Raw genomic sequence first — 22,500 nt, forward strand, 5'->3', positions numbered from 1 at the left:
CAGTTCTTCTACTAAATTGTTTCCTCATGAACGTCTCACTATTGCCTATCACTATCCTAACACCGTGCGTAAGCAAATTGTGAACGTTCAACAAAAACCGAATGAAGTTGAGTCACCTGGTGTTTATTGTTTGCCCTGCAAAGATTGTGATTTGGTTTACTTGGGTCAAACCGGGAGAGACCTGAACACTAGATTGGCAGAACATAAAAGGTCAATTAGGTATGGGCAAGAAAATTCGGCTGTATTTCTTCATGTCAAAAATAAGAATCATTCTTTCGACTGGGGTAAGGCCAGATTAGTGTTCAAGTCCCACTGCGGTTTCAGGAGGAAAATAGTCGAATCAGCATTAATTGAGGAATGCCCTAATATTAATATTTCTAAAGGGCAGTGGACACCTGACATAATCTCACGCGCAGCAGTAGCCAAGTTGATGCGGACGCTACATCCTCCCCTCTCCTCACCTCCTCCCTCCTCCGCCACCCCAGTTTGCTCCGCGCCTGAGTGAGGTCAACTGTCCACATCTCTTCTTACTGTAGTTTATAAGTCCCCTCTGTTCTCTATCTTATGTACTTTCCTGAAAAGGGCTACAGTTGATAGCCGAAATATAGGATTTTTCTATATTCAAAGTTTATTCTTTCTCCGACTGTGGGTTCCTGTGTGTAATTTACAAATGTGCTACTACATTTCTGTTTAGAAATATATATATATATATAATGTTTATGTATATGTATATGCATTTATATATATGTGTATTTATATATATATATGTATTTATATATATATATATATATGAATTTACATATATACATATATACATATATATATATACATAATTCATATATATGTATATATATATATATATATATATATATATATATATATATATATATATATATATATATATATATATTGGAAAACTAGTATGTTATAAAAACATTTGTAAAAGATCACTGTTAACCCACTATCGGAGAAATAATAACGGAAAGTACAGAGAAACTGTATATTTCGACTACTCTCTGTAGTCCTCTTCAGCAGAATGCTTACATAAGGTTAAGGTACAAGTATATATGAAGAAATGAGGGGTACATAGAAGGGGATGAGGAAGGGGGGGGGCTCAGGTCACATGCCCTTGAAATGGTCGGTTCAAAGTAGGACAAGGGGTGATATTTTGTCCAACCGCTTTAGACATGATCTTGTTGACCGCTAACTTGGTAATACAATCTGGGGGCCACTGGCCTTTAGAGGTATTAAAGTTAGGATAATGTTTTATTAGAGAAGATTCTACAATTTTTCTTCTATAGCTACAGTGTGATTTATAAATTATTGATGCATTATCCCAATCTAATCTATGGTCTTTTTGCCTGGCATGAAGGAACACAGCGGAGTTAACTTGTCCATATTTTATGGAGTTTTTATGTTCCTTTAATCTCGTGGACAAATTCCTGCCAGTCTGGCCCCAGTACACATCATCACAGTCTTTACACGGCAATTTATATACCCCGGAGTTTTGGTCCACATCATCCCTCCGGTGTACATTAACTACCTTTCTAAAAATGCTTTTATCCTAACTTTAATACCTCTAAAGGCCAGTGGCCCCCAGATTGTATTACCAAGTTAGCGGTCAACAAGATCATGTCTAAAGCGGTTGGACAAAATATCACCCCTTGTCCTACTTTGAACCGACCATTTCAAGGGCATGTGACCTGAGCCCCCCCCCCTTCCTCATCCCCTTCTATGTACCCCTCATTTCTTCATATATACTTGTACCTTAACCTTATGTAAGCATTCTGCTGAAGAGGAGTACAGAGAGTAGTCGAAATATACAGTTTCTCTGTACTTTCCGTTATTATTTCTCCGATAGTGGGTTAACAGTGATCATATATATATATATATATATATATATATATATATATATATGTATTTATATATATAGAAATATATATATGTATATATATATATATGTGTGTGTGTATATATATATATATGCATATGTATTTACATATATATATATACATGTATTTATATATATATGTGTATATACATATATTTATATATATATATATATGTGTGCATTTATATATATATATACATATATATATATATATATATATATATATATATATATATATTCACGGTCCAGTCGTTCCGCCGAGGGCACTCGGACAGAACATGCTACGTAATGTATTTCATCAAATCCTTTATGCAGGTTAGTCTTCCGACAAGTGTTTTTATCATTTGACAATTTTTGGAAATAGACTCATCCACTGGGATTCGAACCCTTGCCTAGGCGGAAGACTAACCTGCATAAAGGATTTGATGAAATACATTACGTATCATGTTCTGTCCGAGTGCCCTCGGCGGAACGACTGGACCGTGAACCAAGTCGTTTCGTTTTGTAGGGTCGAGATAGCATATATATATATATATATATATATATATATATATATATATATATATATGTATATATATATATTTGTATATATATGTATATATATCTATATGTATTTATGTGTATTCATATATATATGGTGAGGGCTACTAGGCTGGATAGAGTGAGAAATGCCTTGGTGGTTTAAAGAGTGTAATGAGGAATAGACATTTGGGAATGGATGCGAAGAGGAGACTGTATGAAGGAGTGATTGTGCCAACAGCACTGTATGGGGCAGAAACGTGGAACATAAGAGAAGAAGAGAGAAGGAGTTTGAATGTGCTTGAGATGAGGTGTCTGAGAAGTATGGTGGGGGTTACTAGGCTGGATAGAGTGAGAAATGAGGAGGTGAGGAGGAGAACAGGGGTGAAAAAGGAGCTGGGAGATAGGGTTGATGAAAGAATATTAGGATGGTTTGGACACATGGAAAGAATGAGTGAAGAAAGACTAGTAAAAGAGGTATGGAAGGCAGATGTGGAGGGAGTGAACATGAGGGGACGTCCTAGGATGAGGTGGATGGATGGGGTGAAGGGGGCTTTGGGGAAGAGGGGAATGTCTGTTGAGGAAGGAAGGGAGAGGACGGAAGACAGAGGTGAGTGGAGAATGGTTGTATATGGATGATGTTGTGACTGCATGAGGAGGAATGGGCGGGGGGGTGGGGGGGTGTAGTATGTGTGAGTAAATTTTGACGCAGCCCGAAGGGATTTCTCCCCGTCCTCGCCTTATATGCAAAGGGGGACGGAGAGGGGGGGTCGCCGATTAAATGAAGCGGCCTTGCTGTGGATGTACTGTGTCTTGCGACACTGCTTCTGACCCAGGGCGGTGGGCAGGGTGCAGGGATGACCCGTCATCCAGGAGGTGCTCAGATGAGAGGGAGGGTGGGAGGGGTGTGGAGTGTATTTAGGGATGAAATGGGTGGGAGTGTTTTTATGTCTTTCCCTTTTTGGCTACCTCCCTTGGAAGGGGGAAAAAGCCTTGGTATATGTATGTATGTACATATATATATATATATATATATATATATATGTATATATATATATATATATATATATATATATATATATTATATATGTATATATATGTATTATATGTTTTATATATATATACACACACATATATATATACAGTATATATATATATATATATATATATATATATACATATATATGAATGTATTGTATATATATATATGTATGTATTATGTATATATATATATATATGTATTATATATATATGCATATATATATGTATATATATATGTATATATATATGCATATATATATATATATATATATATGCGTATATATATGTATATATATATATATATATATATATATATGCATGTATATATGTATATGTATGTATATGTATATATATACATATATATATACATATATATATTATATACATATATATATATATAATACATATATACAATACATAGATATATACAATACATGCATATATACATTATATATATATACATACATATATATATATCTATACATATATATATATATATATATATATATATATATATATATATTTATATTCATATACATATACATACACAAATGGATCCACGTAAAAAAATATTATTGATAATACTAATAATGATAGTAGTAATAGTTCTGATAATAATGATAATGATGATGATGCTGATAATGAAAATAATAATGATAATTATTATGAAGGTAATGATGATAATGATAATGATAATGATGATAATAGTAGTACAAATTATAATAATAATATTATTATTATTATTAATAATATTAATAGTATTAATAGTTTTAATAATAATAATTGTAATGGTAATGATAATAATATGAATAATAATACAAATAACGATGACGTATATCATCATATTTGAAGCGAAGGAGAAAGCGGCAAGTCTGATGACCTCGAAAGAGCGCTTCTGATCCGAACACAGAAACAGACAGAAGACCTATGCTCAGACCAACCCTATCTCTCACTCCATCCATCTATCCATGTCTCTATTCGTCGATCTATCTATTTATCTATTTATATTTAACTGTCTATCCATCTATATATCTCTATATCAATGTGTCTACTTATCTACCTATTTACTTTTTCGTTTTTCCTATGCATTTCCGTGTGTGTGTTTGTGTGTGTGTGTGTGTGTGTGTATATGTGTGTGTGTGTGTGCATGTATGTGTGTGTGTGTGTGCGTGCGTGCCTGTGTGTGTGCATGTGTTCGTGTTAAAAACATTGTCGCCCACCCCTACATTACGGTGACATTCTTTTATAAATCTATTTTGACTGAAACCAAAGAATTCTATTCAGGTGAGGGACAATGCTACATCTCAATCAGCCGAAACACTCTTTAGGGTCCCGTACGATTGAACAAAACCGTCTGGTTTCAACCAGAAGAAAACATCAAAGTCGTGCACGTGCGTCGCCGCATGGGGCGGGTCCAATATTCCATCACTCGCATTTACCTAAAGCCTGTGTGTCGTTCGAATCCCCAGCCCTTTATGGACGACGACTTCCTCCTCAGATCACTTACGAGGTTACATCCTGGTGACACTAATCTGTGTGTGTATGGTTGTATCTTATTCCTTTTAAGATTATTTCATGGGTTCTTAACCTGCTTCCTTATGTTTTCCTATTCTTATGGTTTGCTGTAACTGTCCGCCTGGAAACCACAACACAAAAATGAATGGTTTTGCATCCACTAACTGTCACAAATTCTAAATGTGTGGCCCCTTTAAGAAAGATCTGTGGCCCTCCAGATGTACACAGGCACCTGGAGAAGTATGGTTCTACACCATTCCGCCGTCCAGAAAGGGTGGTGTTGAGATGGAATACCGACGTTGGGTCCCAGGAAGCTTTGTAAGCGATTGTACGCGTCACGTCAACAGGTCGCGTCATTTCGTGGTCGTTGCAGAGGGTGGGAGGGGAAGGGGGGGAGGGGGTAGAGGGGGGAGAAGGGGTTGACCCTCCTAATTGGACATGTTCGTGAGTCGATGCAAATAGTCACGTGATCTAATAGTAAATGAGTAAATATGTAGACATGACAAACTTTACTCGAGCGAAACTGAACGTTATGATCAACAAACAAGCGGCTCGCGGGGTCTTAAGTGTTCGACATCCCCCATTCACACCCTCCCCCCTAACCTTATTGCGCTCCCTCCCTTCCCCCAAATTTTTGGAACCCCTTCGGATTGCAATGAACAGAGTCTCATAAAATGTTTTGATCTCACAAGCCACTTCCAATCTCGACTATTCACTTGTATAAGTTTAGTACATTCGAAAGAGATACCACTGACTGGCATTGGTAACAGGCTGCTTCAGGTACTTACTGGTACTGTCCAGGAAGAAGAGTTTGATACCGGACGCTAGCTGGAAGAGTGAATCCTGTAAAGAAGGAAAACGGGATTAGTTGATTAAAGAATGGAAATTGGTGTATTTATAGACACTTATTTTTTCCTGCTTATACTCCGTCTGTCTTTATCCCCTTTCCTTTTTCTACCCCCATCTCTCTCTCTCTCCCTCTCTCTCTCTCTCTCTCTCTCTCTCTCTCTCTCTCTCTCTCTCTCTCTCTCTCTCTCTCTCTCTCTCTCTCTCTCTCAACACCTCTCTTTCACTATCTATCCATCTATGTTTTGACTTCATAAAGACATAGATACGCACCCCCAACACACACACAAGTACACCACAAACACACACACACACACACACACACCACACACACACACACACACACACACACACACACACACACACACACACACACACACACACACACACACACACACACACACACACACTCACACACATAGACTAACACACAGACACACATAGACACACATACAGTAGACGCACACACACACACTCGGTGGCATAGTTGGTAGAGCGCTGAACTGGGAAGCAGAGGTGCTCCCAGCACCCAGTTCGAATCCTGCCCAGGGCCGAAATTATGTCGATATCGCTGTGCCTCGGGTCGTTACTCTGACTCTCGTGGGCGGGGAGTTGGGTGTGTGTGTGTGTGTGTGCAAGGTCATAGCATTACCCATAGATCGGACCTACGAGCTCTGAGCTCTCTTCCAGGAGGGAAATAGCTGTCGATCACGAGTCCAACACGTGATCCAAAGACCAAGTGAATACACACACACACACACACACACACACACACACTCACACACATAGACAAACACACAGACACACATAGACACACATAGACGCACACACACACACACACACACACACACACACACACACACACACACAGACACACACATACACACACACGCACATACATACATACACACACACACACACACACTCACAAACACACACACACACACACACACACACATACACACACACACACACACACATACACACACACACACACGCATATATATAGGGGGCGGGGGGTATATATACATATATATATATATATATATATATATGTATATAAATATATATATATATGTATATATATATATATATATATATATATATATATATATATACAGTCTCAGAAGAAAGAGCAGAAAAATGATAGGCAGATATAAATCTTGCGTAACATCCCATCGCCCTAAATATTCTTGAATTTAATTAGACAACTCTAATTACTCAGTACTTAAGTTCCTGCCTTTAATGGCATTCACGGCAGGGGAGCTTAACTAAAACATAACCAAGTTAGGAGTTCAAAAGAACATTATAGATAAGGTTAATATTTTGTGTCAAATGAGGGTAGACAGGCGAAAGGAGAACTCACAATATTGGAAGAAAGTAGAGAAAGAGGTGATGTTATGATGTGACACAGGCGCATGTAAATATGGATGTATACAAAAAAGGAAGACTAACTGAAACATTATAAATGCAAAATGAGAGAGCATACAAGAGAAATGAAATAAGAAATATAGAAAGGGTTCAGTTTCCCACTTAAGTAAACGGAATTAGATAATTAATAATGTAGCAGGGGCCCGAAACAGAATTAAAAAAAAAAATCAGGAAAGGCTAAGATGACTACAAACACAAAGAAAAAGGAGGAATAATTGAAAAACCCAACTGAGTCTAAGATTAACAGATACACATAAACACACAAACACACACACACACACACACACACACACACACACACACACACACACACACACACACACACACACACACACACAGATACACACACACACACACACACACACACACACACACACACACACACACACACACACACACACACACGCCGCAGAACTGTAAACACGTATCGGTTGGAGCTCCCGAGAGGTACATAGGGAACAGAACTTCTCAGCACTACAAGGATAGCGGGGCACCTAGGTTGTGTTAAACACTTGTGGATGCCCCTGACGGTTTAATACAGCGGAAATAGTGATTATCGAGGAAAAATGAAGGGGAATGAAAACAGACCAGAAAATGGTGATCAAGTGGAACCAAACGTAAATATGAGCGCAGAGACCTCTAGCGGAGTGAGAACGAGACGTAGTGTGAAGATGAATGTGGAAACCCCGAAAAGATTCCTAAAGGGTAGTGAAGAAACTTTTTCTGGATTTGATAGATACGAGAAAAGAAACCTGAGTATAATTATAGACATAGAAAAGGAAATGAGATTTAGGAAGGTTACATGGAATCAAGAGATTATGAAACTAAAGAAAGATTACCCCGAATTAAACAAGGGAGTGATTTAAAGAAAAGATGCTGAAATAAATAATGAGGTAAGTGATTTAATAAAAGAACTAATTGAGGTAAAAAAAATGAAAAAAGAGGATATAAAACAAAGATACTACTAATAGTGCGGCCTAAAAAAAAAAAAAAAAAAAAAAAGTGAATGAACAAATAAAAACAATGGCCGAGAAAACTAGAGGAAATATAGGAGAGGAAGATTTACAGAAAATCAGGAAAGAATGAAAAAAAAAGATCAAGAAAGCGAATAGATAGCTTTTAAAGAAATTGTACAACAAATGTAGGAGAATGCCAAATACACAGTTATTCGAGTAATCAAAGAAAAGAAAATTGGGTTAGAGATACAGTGGATAAAAAGAAGTGCAGAGTAGTATATGGTCTCAAGGAAAAACATAGCCTAGTTAGGTATTTGAAAGAAAATGAAAAGAAAGAAGTAGAAAGAAATATTCTGAAAGCAGTACAAGACGAAGAGCAAGAAATAGAGAAGGAAATAGAAGAAGTGCATAGTATGGAATAATACATACAAAAATCGACCTCTAAGGATCAAATTAAAGTCACAAATGGAAGCGGAAGATATATTAGCACAAGCGGGAAAATTAGCTAATAGTGAACACTATAAAAGTATATGGATAAAAAGAGAAATGAATGAAGAGGAAATGGAAAGAGAGAAGGCACTAAAAAGAGAAAAAAAAAAAAAAAAAAAAAAAGAGGGAGAGAAAAGAACGGAGACCTACAAAAAGAAGTTCTATTGGAGAGTGTTAGACATAAGGCTGAGAAAATGGTATATCAAGACAAAGAAACGAAAGGAACAGAGCACGAGATGGAGAGGAATAATATTAAAAGTGGCGTAAACTATCATTGACGGATTTATATCAGGGCTAAGTAAACTAAATGATTATCTGTTAAAAAAAAAAAAAAAAAGATATAATGGGAATTGTGGAGACGAAATTAAGGGGTTTATTACCACCAAATAAAGTTGGACGTGAATTATATAATCACTGGATTAAAGATAGGGAAGAGAAACAGGGTGAAGGAGTCATGTTTTTGGCTAAGAAATACTTAAATGTGACGAAGGTTACAGATGGAGAAAACTGTGTGGAAATTATTATGGTAAGGGTTGAAGATAGTGACCTGAAAAGTAGAAAGTTTGTAGTGATTTATGTGCCCCCAAAAACGGGTTCTTGGAGAGAGAGCGATTATTCTAAAATGGTAGAAGATACAAGGCATTCATTAAATAAGATGTTGAAGGATGGAGGAAACGCGGTGCTTATGGGAGATTTTAACTGCAAAGAAATCTGTTGGGAAGAGATAATAGTGAAAGTTGGGGAGGATCTATGGGGAAATGTATTACTTGACATGACTTTAGAACATACAATGATACAATGGGTAAAAGAAAATACCAGATATAAAAATGAAGAACCGTCGAGACTAGATTTAATATTTTCATCGAAACCTGAAATAGTGGATAAAATTTAATACAAGACACCAATTAGGAAGAGGGATCACATACTACTTGAGTTTGAACTAAAGGAAGAAATATAGAAAGAAATGAGACATACAGAAAAGGAAGGATGATGTATAACAAAACGGATTTGGGAAACTTAGAATTTTTTCAAAAAGCTAGTTGGGAAAATTTATAATGGAGAAACACAAGTGGTAGAATAATGGATAATTTTGATGGAAATCTATAATGAAGGAATGGATAGATATGTGCCAAGACAAAAACAGGGAAGGTATGTATTAAGTGCTGGCTTAACAGAAGGTGCAGTGAGGCTAAAAATAAAAGAGATAAAGCTTGGAAAAGACGGAAAAAAAGATAAAAACCTGGAAAGTGGCAAATATATATTAATCAAAGAAATGAATATGTATGAGTAAGCAGAGAGGAAAAAAGAAACTATGAAAAAGACATAATAGAAAAATGTAAGGACCAACCAAAAATATTCTATAGATATGTGAACAGTAAACTAAAAATCAAACAGGAAATAGTGAAATTGCGCCAAGGGAATATAGAATACACAGAAGATATAGAAATGGCTGAAGTCATGAGCAAAGACTTCAAGTCGGTGCTCACTAGAGAAAATATGCATTGGGATGAAGGGAATGAAGTGGGATCCCTCCCATGAGGGAAATATTAGTAACACGAAAAGAAATAATGGACTAAACAATGAACATTGATGTCAGGAAATCGTACGGCCCGGATGGGATTGCAAACTGGATACTAAAAGAATGTAAAGACGAACTAATAGACAAAATATATAATGTAATAAGCTGCTCACTCAAAGAAGGAAAAATACCGGAAGACTGAAAAAATGCAAATATCGTACCAATATTACAGAACTGTCTCCCTTATAAGCACGGTAGCCAAAATTTATGAAAAAATTGATCAAAAATAGATGGACTAAACATCTGGAGGAGAACAATAGACTAAATCCGAGACAATTCGGATTTAGACAGGAAAGGTCATGTGCCACAAATTTGATCTATTTCTACTCAAGACTACTAGATATAATACAAGAAAGAGGCGGATGGGCTGATTGTGCTCTCCTAAACTTAAAAAAAGCTTTTGATAAAGTACCACACAAAAAATGATTAAGAAAGCTGGAAACCATAGGATGGATACAAAGTAAACTACTGAAACGGATAGAGGATTTCTTGCATGGAAGAAAAATGAGAGTAGTGCTCAGAGATAAGAGTTCTACTTGGGAAGAGGTGATTAGTGCAGTTCCACTGGGATCAGTATTGGCTCCAATAATGTTTGTTATTTATGTAAATGACATGGATGAAGGTGTGGAATCTTACATGAGCTTCTTTGCAGATAACACAAAATTGCCGAGGAAAGGGAGTAGTAAAATTGGTTTGGGAATGGAGTCAGAAGTGGGAAGTGGACTTCAACATTAAGAAATGTAGCATAATGAAATTTGAAAAAATAAAAAAGAATATCAGGACAATATAAAATCGGTACAAATGAAGTAAAGAAAGAGGAATCTGAAAAAGACCTATGAATAATCATAACAAAGGACATGTCCCCTGTTGGCGAAACCTACAACTTGCTTACAGGTGACTTTTACTTACTTTGACGGAGAAATGGTGAAGAAAATTCTACTCATACTGATAAGGCCAAGACTGGAGTACGCAGCGACATTATGGTTACTCAGTACTAAAAAGAATATAAGGAAAATTGAAAGAATCCAAGAGGCAACAACAAAGATGGCCTCAACACTTTCAAAACTGTCATACGAGGAGAAATTGTCAAAACTGAAATTACCAACACTGGAACAAAGAAGAGAAAGAGGTGATTTGTTGAGCATCTTTAGAATCATGAGAGGCATAAGAATCCTTGATAGAGAAGACTTACTAAATTGGGATAAGAGAAATACAAGGGAATATGTAAGGAAGCTCAAAAAGGACAGTTATAGAAGAGTCCTGAAAAAGAACAGCTTTCCACATTGAGTGAACATATGGAACAAATTGAACGAAACAATAGTGTGTGCTAAGACCCTACAATAATTTAAGAGCAAAGTAGACACTGCGAGATAAAAAAAAGACGGGACACCACGAGCGTAGCTCCCCTTCCCGTAAGATGCAATTAGGTAAATACAACAAGGTAAATACACACACATACACGCACGCACACACACACGCATACACACAGACGCACACATACACACACTCATATTCACACACGCATACTCACACACATATTCACACACTCATACTCACATACACATACTCACACACACATACTCACACACGCATACTCACACATACATACTCACACACACACACACACACACACACACACACACACACACACACACACACACAAACACACACACACACACACACACACACACACACACACACACACACACACACACACACACAAACACACACACACACACACACACACACACACACACACACACACACACACACACACTCACACACAATATTCACTCACACATACTCACATACACATACCCACACACACACACAGACACACACACACACACACACACACACACACACACACACACACACACACACACACACTACCTTCACCATTATCACTATATGCACTGCCTTATATCACCACATTCACTCATTACACCGTTTCTATGTGCACCACTGCCACTACCACCGCCACTGCTACCACCCCTACCACCGCCACCCCTACCACCACAATCACCGCCACCACTACCACCACAACCACCGCCACCACAGCCACCACGACCACTACCACCACAGTCTTACATACCACATAATCACGAGAAAATGTAGTAATTATGTGAAAACAAAACTTAATCCGGGTTATGTAGTCACTGGTTCCTTCTCTGAGGAGGTGACCAGAACAAAGCCTATGTCGTGTGCCATGATGGCAAAGGAGTGGCTTCCTGCTCTTGGTTGACGTCAACATGAAGCGAATAATTAGGTGAAGCGTTTCATTGGCCCGAAAAGTCTAAAAACAATTACTTAGAGAACTGAAAGATAGATAAATAAATAACAATAAAACGATAAAAAATAAATTAAAAATTAATCAATAGATAAAGATAATAAATCAATAGATGGGTAAATAAGTAAATAGATAAATAAATGAAGAAATAAATGAATCTACAACACAGTAAAAAGTGAAAAATCGGTCGCATCACACATCCGTCCGTATCAGACACATCACCTTTACATCAGCTCCGTCCAGATAAAATCACGTCACTCCGATATACTCTTTCACGTGACGGCGGACATAGTCAAGTGACCCAAACGATATGATGCCATCACTACTGGCATTGGCGTCACTTCACTCTCAGGCGTGTGACGTCACTATACTACGACAATGGACCACAATCCGCTTATCTTTCCCCTCCCCAACCCCCAATGGGGGCTCAACCTTGTTGGCTGGCATTTGATCCTCAGACCGGACCCAAGAACTATGTTTTCGGACTGTGATTATCGTTGGTGCCTACAGGGGTTCTGGGGCTATAATTTATTTAACCAAATAACTAATTAATTAATCATATATAGCTAATGAGACAGTTAATTGATTAATTATATAATTAATTACCCCCCAAAAATAATTAATCATTCTGCCCACTACTACATCCTCAGGGAGCAAAGCGCTGCTTTTAGGGAATTTAGTTATATGATTTATTAAACTAATTATTCTATTTTGTTTATTATTTATGTTTTATTTATATATTTACCCATTTAATTGCCTACTTATTCTATCATTTATTCATTTGATTATTTATTTTGTTTATGTATTCATTTATCTATCTACTCAATCTTTTACTTATTTATCTGTTTATTTAATTCAATTCTTACTATAGAATCAAAAGTGTACCCCATAATCTACCCAAAATATAAAGAAATGAATAAATACATAAACAGCAAATAATCATATGAGAAATTAATAAACGAATGAATACATACACAAGCGAATAAATAAATTAATGAGTTGAAAACAGAAAAATGAATACATCAATTGGTCACAACGCAAAAAACGTTTAATGAAAGATCAATCAATGTCAAAAAGTAAACCACACTTGAATGCAAACACAATCTCGTCGGCCATATTCCAAAACGCTATGACGTTACCGACTAACGGACACAAAAATTCAAACAATCCCATCACTGAAATCAAATGGAAAAATTAGATAACGTCCAATATTTAGTAATTAGAGTAATATTAAATATTTTTATTTAGTTATCTATCTATTTGTTTATATTTAATTTTTCATTTGTTTATTTCAGAGAAATTCTTTAATGAAACTCACAAACGTCTCTGAATACGGTCGTCTTTTTCTGCCTACCACAAAACCACAGCAATACATGCAATAAACCACACCTCTCACGTAAATAACTACTAAATCCACTGTAGTCCTTTGTTTTAGTCCAATTCTTCACTAAGTGTCATTAGTATTTTAGAAAGAATACCAAACTTTGTCTCGGAGTGCGCCCTCCAATTGTGAATTGTAAACAAAGATTTGGAAGGCATGAGGAGCGGGCCGAAGTCTTTCTTGACGGGTCTCTTCCTCGACCACGTGTTTCTTCCCCAAGTTGAGAACGATACTAATCTGAGTTATTCTAGCTAAACCTGATTTAACCGGACTTAACCTGACTGTGCGGACTGTACATATATATTTTTTATGTATTCAATTGCAACCGTTTTCTGTTCCAGTCTATCTGTGATTTGTTTAAAGATGCCAACGTCATCGAGTACGAGAAAGTTTCTTTTTTACTTCTTGTTCTTGTTCTTCTTCTTCTTTTTACATTTTTCTTGCTTTTATTTTTTTCTTTATTATTCTTTTTCTTATTCTTATGATCTTCCTCTTCTTCTTCTTCCCTTTCCAACGTGTAAAGTCAACTCTCGAGGGATATTCTCCATTGTCTCGGATTCTCCTAAGGAAAAATCTATTGTCCCCAGTAATCCGAGGACTAAGCTTTCCAAACAACGTCCAAGAACACATGTTCGGACTATGGACCTCGCGCTTCCCAACTGCAATAGACGTGTCTCCGGTCACTGTCGCCCAACCGACGCGACAAACGTTTATATATATATACAGTATATATATATATATATATATATACATATATATATACATATATATATATATATATATATATGTGTGTGTGTGTGTATATATATATATTTTACCCAACTGTGAATATGGCAGCCCTTGTATATATGTATAAGAATAGTTATTCTGACAACGCCCCGAGGCTTCTTCGGAGGTTGCATGTATGTATAAACCAGAGAAGACTGGAAGATTAAAGCAAAAAGACCGCGTTGAGGTTGCTTCTCCAAACACCAGTACTCAATTACTCAATGTAGATAGAAACTACAGATCTACACCACCTTATCTCAAGTTAACTTCAACAACGCTTTGCTACGACTTGGAATATGCACGCACAGACACACACACACGCGCGCACGCAGGCTCCTCCACTCTTATAACATGTCCACATATCAGACTGTCTACCCTTCTGCCATCTCGACTAATGGCACGATTCTCTCTCTCTCATCCACTTCACCAATCTTGTCTCCGTTCTCTCCATCGGTTTCTCTTACCTCCTGAAAAATATACAGCTCTGAAATAAGCATGAATTTACTTAGCGTGTACTGCCTTCTTCAGCAGTATCCCAAGTTTACTTGTATGATATTTTTTCTTGGAGCTCTCGAGGTACGTATCATGTCGATAAGAGTACGTAAAAAAGGAAACAAGTCAATATAAAACGAGGTCAATGGATGATACGACCCTGAAATGTAGTCCTTGGGTTGTCAAAGGGAATGATGTGTTTGCTTTAGGAACAACACACACACACAGACACACACACACACACACACACACACACACACACACACACACACACACACACACACACACACACACACACACACACACACACACACACACACACACACACACACGCACACGCACACGCACATACACACACACACACACACACACACACACACACACACACACTTACACACACACACACATACACACATATACACAAACACACATACACACACACACACACACACACACACACATACACACACACATACACACACACACACATATACACGCACACACACACACACACACACACACACACACACACACTTACACACACACATACACACACATACACACATATACACACACACATACACACACATACACACACACACACACACACACACACACACACACACACACACACACACACATACACGACGATAGACAGACTTTATGTTTGTTCATAGTTTCCCATCACAAACTCTTCGATTAAAGAAAGAAAGATAGAAAGAAAAAATGTTCATATCTTATCTTTTGGCGGGTGTTGCCTACGTTTTTATCTCTCTTCGACTACTTTACGTCGTGAGAACACCCTGATAACGATATCAGTGACCATAACATTGGTCACATTTCCACAGCTTGCCCATGGCCGAGTCGGGTATGTGACGTCATGACTCTCAACAAACAAAATATGACAAATGAATTTTTTTTTTAATGAAAATGAAATATAGGAACTAAAGCACCTGTTCAATTGCACAGGCTGTGTTATCTCTAGTGCTTCTTTCCAGTCGAAAAAGTGTCCATGTATAAACAGCCCGTGAAAACTTGGCCACATCAAATATGAGGAAGCGAAGCTTCAAAGGAGGAGGAAGTGGGTGATCATGATAATAAGGAGATGGCGAGGAAGAAGAGGAAGAGGAAGAAGAAGAAGAGAAAGAGCAGAAAACTAAAAAAGAGTAAGAGAGGAATGGAGGAAGGGAGGTTGATGGAGAGAAAGAGGAGGTGGAAAAGGAAGAAATAGGAGGAGTAGGGTTGCACAATGAATTGTTCCGTTGATACAGACAACCCCACAATACACAACTAATACAGTTATGATAAAAAATATTTTGATACACCCTCATTAACTCTTCATGACTTTCTTCTTATTCCTTGTCTCTGTGCTGTACCCAAGATGAGAATTCTTTCATAACAGGTCATCCCCCCCACCCCCCCCACCCCCGACTGTGTTGGGTAGGCATTCTTTAGTCCCTTCTATCAAATTCACTACTGAGATAGAACAAGATAACAGGTTACCCTTTTTTGGATATATTGATACATAGAAGTGGAAGATGTTTCAAGTACGCTGTATTCAGAAAAAGTGCAAATGTCCTGTCTTATTTCCACTTTTACTCAGCTCATCATGAAAAAACTAAGATTTCGGTCATTTCCTGTATGTTTCTTAGGGCTTACAAAATTTGTAACCCCGATTTCTTGGAAAATGAGCTGAGGAAAATTTGTGACATTGCATCGGACTTGAGATATCCAAAACTTTTAATTGATAAGGCTCATGAAATGGCTAAGAAGTCCTACTTTGACATGATTCGGGAAAGGAATAACTTTTGTAACAAAAATCTTTTAGTTCTTCCTTTCCACGAGAACTTAATAAGTCTTCCTAAAATTCTTAGACAGTTTGACATCATTGTGGTATTTAAGAATACATGTTCTATTAAAAACATTCTTTTCAAATATTCCCCAGGTGATGGGGTAGGCTGTGTTTTTAGCATTCCATGTCACAAGTGTGATAAATATTACATTGGTCAAACTGGAAAAGAGTTAGGTACCAGAATCAATCAACACAGGTACAGTGTGAGATTGGGTAAATTATCCAGCGGGATTTTTGTACACGTTAGAGATCACAACCATCCCATTGATTGGAATAATTCTAAAGAAATTGTCTCTTGTAGTTCTTTGCTAGATAGAAACATTATTGAATCCAGTTTGATTAAACATTCCTTTAATAACATTATGAACGTAAGTTTAGGTTTATATAAACTTGATAATTTCATTGTTAAGAAAATTGTCGATTATGTAGCAGCTCACGGTGTGTCCCCGCCTTGATACACACTATATATATATATATATATATATATATATATATATATATATATATATATATATATATATATATATAGGTACATATATATATATATGTATGTATCTATCTGTATATATATATATATATATATCTATATATATGTATGTATATAGATAGATAGATAAAATTTTCTTGTGTGACCTCACATATTCCTGTCTTGTCTACTACTTTTCTGTATATACGTTCCCACCTTTTATCATTCTGTATTCCTTGAAAATGTCTGAATAGACGAAAACGTTCGGATCATAGTGTCTTATTTCCCAAGTGGTTTTCTGCGAATTCTTACATTCACGCATTTTAGTGATTTGTTGTTGCAATATGTACATTGTATATACATAAATGTACATATATATAATATATATATACATGTATATACATATATGTAAATATATATATTCATAAATATACATATATGTACATATATGTAAATATACATATTTATACATATACATATATATATACATATATATATATATATATACATATATGTACATATATATATACATAAATGTACATATATATATAATATATATATATACATGTATATACATATATGTAAATATATATATTCATAAATATACATATATGTACATATATGTAAATATATATATTTATATATATACATATATATATATATGTATATATATATATATATATATGTATATGTAAGTATATATATATATACATATATATAATATATATATATATATATATATATATATACATATATATGTGTGTGTGTGTATGTATATAGATAGATAGATAGATAGATGTATATATTTAGTTCTTCAAGAAACTGGGGGCTGTAAATTCTAAGAGCTCGAAGAAATAATCCTGAGGCGAAGCTACTTTTTACTTTGTCTGGGTGACTGTTGAAGAAAAGTAAAAAGTAGCGTCGCCTCAGGATTATCTCTTCGAGCTCTTAGAATTTGCAGCCCCCAGTTTCTTGAAGGAGAACTAAATATAATTAAATTTCAACTTAGTAAATTAGCGTACCCGGATTGGTTCTTGGTCAAACCCCTCAGCCGAGTGAGATCCAATTTTTTTCAACATCACCCCTATTTCCTCTAAATGTTCATTGGACAAGAGCTCCTTGGTCGTTCCCTTTTCTGATTCATTTATTCTTTCGACCAAGTTTCTTCCTAAAGACAAATCAAATTTAATCAATTATTACCCTAACACCATTAATAAAAAGGTGGTAAATGTCCACCAAAGGTTGAAAGAACATAGTCAAGGGGTTTATTCAATTCCATGTAAAGGTTGTGAATTAGTTTACATCGGACAGACTGGGAGGGAGTTAGACACTAGGATGATCGAACATAAATATCCCATCAAATATGGACAAGAAAGCTCAGCTGTGTTCCAACATGTTAAACAATTCAAACATTGTTTAGACTGGGACAAAGCTAAGCTTACTTATAAATCTAGATGCAAGTTCAGGAGAAAAATGGTAGAATCAACTATAATTGAATACCAGACCAATATGAGCATTTCAAAGGGGCAATGTTCCTCGGATATAATTTCAGGACTCTTCATCACAAGCCTATTAAAAACACATTTGCCTCCTGACCCCACATATGGAGTGAGCCGAGGGTAGAGACCTCTCCTAATGTTCCCCTTTCTCAAGATAAGGGTGCTACTTATGTAGCACTCACTATTACTATTTTGTATCTACTGGAGAGGGTTGCATTTTACAATCGAAATATATTGATTCCCCGTCTCCATTTTTTTTTTTACTCCAACAGTGGTTTTCACATGATTGGAAAATGTGTGATTACATTTTTCACCTGTAATATATATATATATATACGCACACATACACACACACACACACACACACACACATATATATATATATATATATATATATACATTATACATATATATATATATCTATTATATATATATATCATATATATATATACATATATATGTATATGCAACGAATTCACAAAACACACGTGATAAACTATTTTTGCAGAAACCACCGGGAAATTGAAAAAACAGATACCGAACGTTTTCGTCTATTTAGACATTTTCAAAGGTACAAAAAATCAATACAGAAAGAAACAATAAATACATAAGAAGACAAGGATACTCGGAGAGGTCCCATGTTACATTTTATCACACACAATTTTGTCAATAATAAAATTGTCCAATTTAAATAAACTCAAATTCAAGTTCATGTTATTTCCAAAATTTCTTTTTATAAAACAAGATTCAATAATATTTCTTTCTATAATATTATTACAAGAAGTAATTATTCTAGAATTTCCCCAGTCAATATTATGACCATAATCCCTTTGGTGGACAAATAATCCACTGGACACTTGCCCCGTTCTAATACTATATTCATGTTGGCCTATTCTTTTTTCTAAGCCTTTGCCTGTTTGGCCTATATAAATAAAATCACAGTTTTTACATGGTATGTTATAAATACTTCCTTCTTTACTTCTTGGAAAATTTTTAATTAACAGACTCTTAATGTTATTTTTATTTTTAAATACTATCTGGATACCAAATTTTTCAAAGATGCTTGGAAGATTGATTAAATTTTCGTGGTACGGAATTGTTAACATATTTCTATAATTAAATGGTTTGACCTGCGAAGTATTAAGAAAACATTTCCTAGCTTTGATTTGTGTCTTATCAATAAGATGTTTTGGATATTTTAAATTTTCTCCAATGTCATAGATGAATTGTATTTGGATCAAGAATTGTTTTTGGATCAAGAAATACAATTCATCTATGACATTGAAGAAAATTTGAAATATCCAAAACATCTTATTGATAAGATAAAAATCAAAGCTAGGAAATGTTTTCTTAATACTTCGCAGGTCTTCCCGCCATCCGTGTCTTCATCACTCATACCTTTGATCTCTGTCAGTATGCTTTCCAACTTCTCGCGCAATTCCCTATTCTCTTCCTTCAAATTGTCGCGCAATTCCCTATGCTCTTCCTTCAGCTTAGTTAAGATGTCTTCTTCTTCTTCTATTTCTTCTTTTTCCTCTTCTTCTTTTTCTTCTACTTTGCGTTCTTCTTCTTCATGTTCTTCGTCTTCTTTGCGTTCTTCTTCTATTTCTTTCATACACACATACACATGTGCACCTACACACACACATATACACATACACTTATACACATACACATATTTATATACACATTGACATATATGCGTCGGAGACCCCCAGAGGATCGGCGGGGGCCCCCCAGAGGATCGGCGGAGGCCCCCAGAGGATCAGTGGGGGCTCCCAGAGGAGTCGCGGGAGCCCCCAGAGGACGCACGGGGGCCCCAAGGGAACCACGGGGGCACCCAAAGGAGCCATTCCATGAATTCAAGGGAACCCTTGGCCAGTCGTTACAAATTATACATTTCGATATAATGTAGTCTACACTTCTTCGCCGTTTCGTCTCTTGACATCGTATCAGTAGTCGATGTTGTGTAGCCAGCCAGCCTTACGAAAGTGTCCCCCAAACACCGTCACCACTGAAGTCATTTCAGAATCATTTTGAAAGAGAAATGCATCTATAAGTTCCTGTGATCAGACTTTGCACAGTTTTTAACGAACTTCTTATATCCTGAGAAGTAGTGCCGCATGAACGCCTCTCAATCCTCATCGGATATCATATCGTCCGAACACTCTAATTTGTCAAACATATAGTCACTGTATTCGAGTTTTTTATAGTTCTAGAGTTTATTTGAAGGCGATTACCTTCCTTTGGAATTCGAGTATAGACGCTTTCACCTTAAAGGTCTTGGTATGAGCGTACAACCCAGGGAACGTTTTACTGTGCTCGTACCCTTAGTCTAGCTGCCAACACCTTATCTTCTTGGAACGTTTTCTTTGGTAGCCATTGGCCATTTCCATAGGTGCTTCTGTCTACGCTTCTGTCTACGCTTCTTCGCCGTTTCGTCTCTTGGTATCGCTTGGACTGCTTCGCGAGAGGGCGCTTCACGCCCTGCCCTTCGCTCGCGGCCAATCAATCGTCTCCGTTGCCGTGACGTCAGTGTTCTCGGCCAATCAGTCGTCTGCGTTGCCGTGACGTCACCATTCTCGGCCAATCAGTCGTCTCCGTTGCCGTGACGTCACCACTCTCGGCCAATCAGTTGTCCCCGTTGCCGTGACGTCACGGGGTGTTACCAAAACACCACCGTGACCGAGGAAATTTAGAGACAGTTTTGATATCATTTTTTTATTTGTACTTATATATATATATATATATATATATATATATATATATATATATATATATACATACACACACACACACACATATATATCTATATATATGTATATGTATATATATATATACATATATATACATGCATATATATATATATACATATATATATGTATATATATATATATACATGCATATATATGTACATATATATATACATACATATACATATATATATACATATACATGTATATATATATATACATGTGTGTATATACATATATATATATATATATATATGTGTGTGTGTGTGTGTGTGTGTGTGTGTGTGTGTGTGTGTGTGTGTGTGTGTGTGTGTGTGTGTGTGTGTGTGTGTGTGTGTGTGTGTGTGTGTGTGTGTGTGTGTGTGTGTGTGTGTGTGTGTGTGTGTGTGTGTGTGTGTGTACAACACTGAATGGGTCCCAGTGATTAGAGATACATTTTAACAACCACAATGCACTTTAATTCTAAGCCATCAAGGCCTACATGCAGAAATTGAAATGTGGTACTGCCAAGGACTCGAACCCCAGCATCCTCATGACAATTGCAGCAGTGACTTACCAACAAGGCTATCAAGAGAGAAGATAGCCTAGTTGGTAAGTCACTGCCGCACTTGTCATGAGGATTGAATTCGAGTCCTTGGCAGTACCACATTTCAATTTCTGCATGTCGGCTTTGGTGGCTTAGAATTAAAGTGCATTGTGGTTGTTAATATATATATATATATATATATATAT

At 36.4% G+C, this 22,500-nt stretch overlaps 1 protein-coding gene across 5 annotated transcripts in view; it reads right to left on the bottom strand.

Annotated features, from left to right (window-relative positions):
- LOC143033830 (RNA-binding protein 24-like) overlaps nucleotides 1–22,500 on the bottom strand; it is a gene marked incomplete in the record, with an annotated part of 283,782 nt that overhangs the window by 116,690 nt on the left and 144,592 nt on the right. For all 5 annotated transcript variants that reach the window (XM_076199362.1, XM_076199363.1, XM_076199360.1 and 2 more), the window contains 1 exon segment: nucleotides 5,755–5,809. In XM_076199362.1, coding sequence (XP_076055477.1) covers nucleotides 5,755–5,809 — 55 coding nt within the window.

This window comes from Oratosquilla oratoria, chromosome 16 (genome assembly GCF_046742065.1).
Source record: "Oratosquilla oratoria isolate Oo_2021 chromosome 16, ASM4674206v1, whole genome shotgun sequence".
In the NCBI taxonomy this organism is placed as follows: domain Eukaryota; kingdom Metazoa; phylum Arthropoda; class Malacostraca; order Stomatopoda; family Squillidae; genus Oratosquilla; species Oratosquilla oratoria.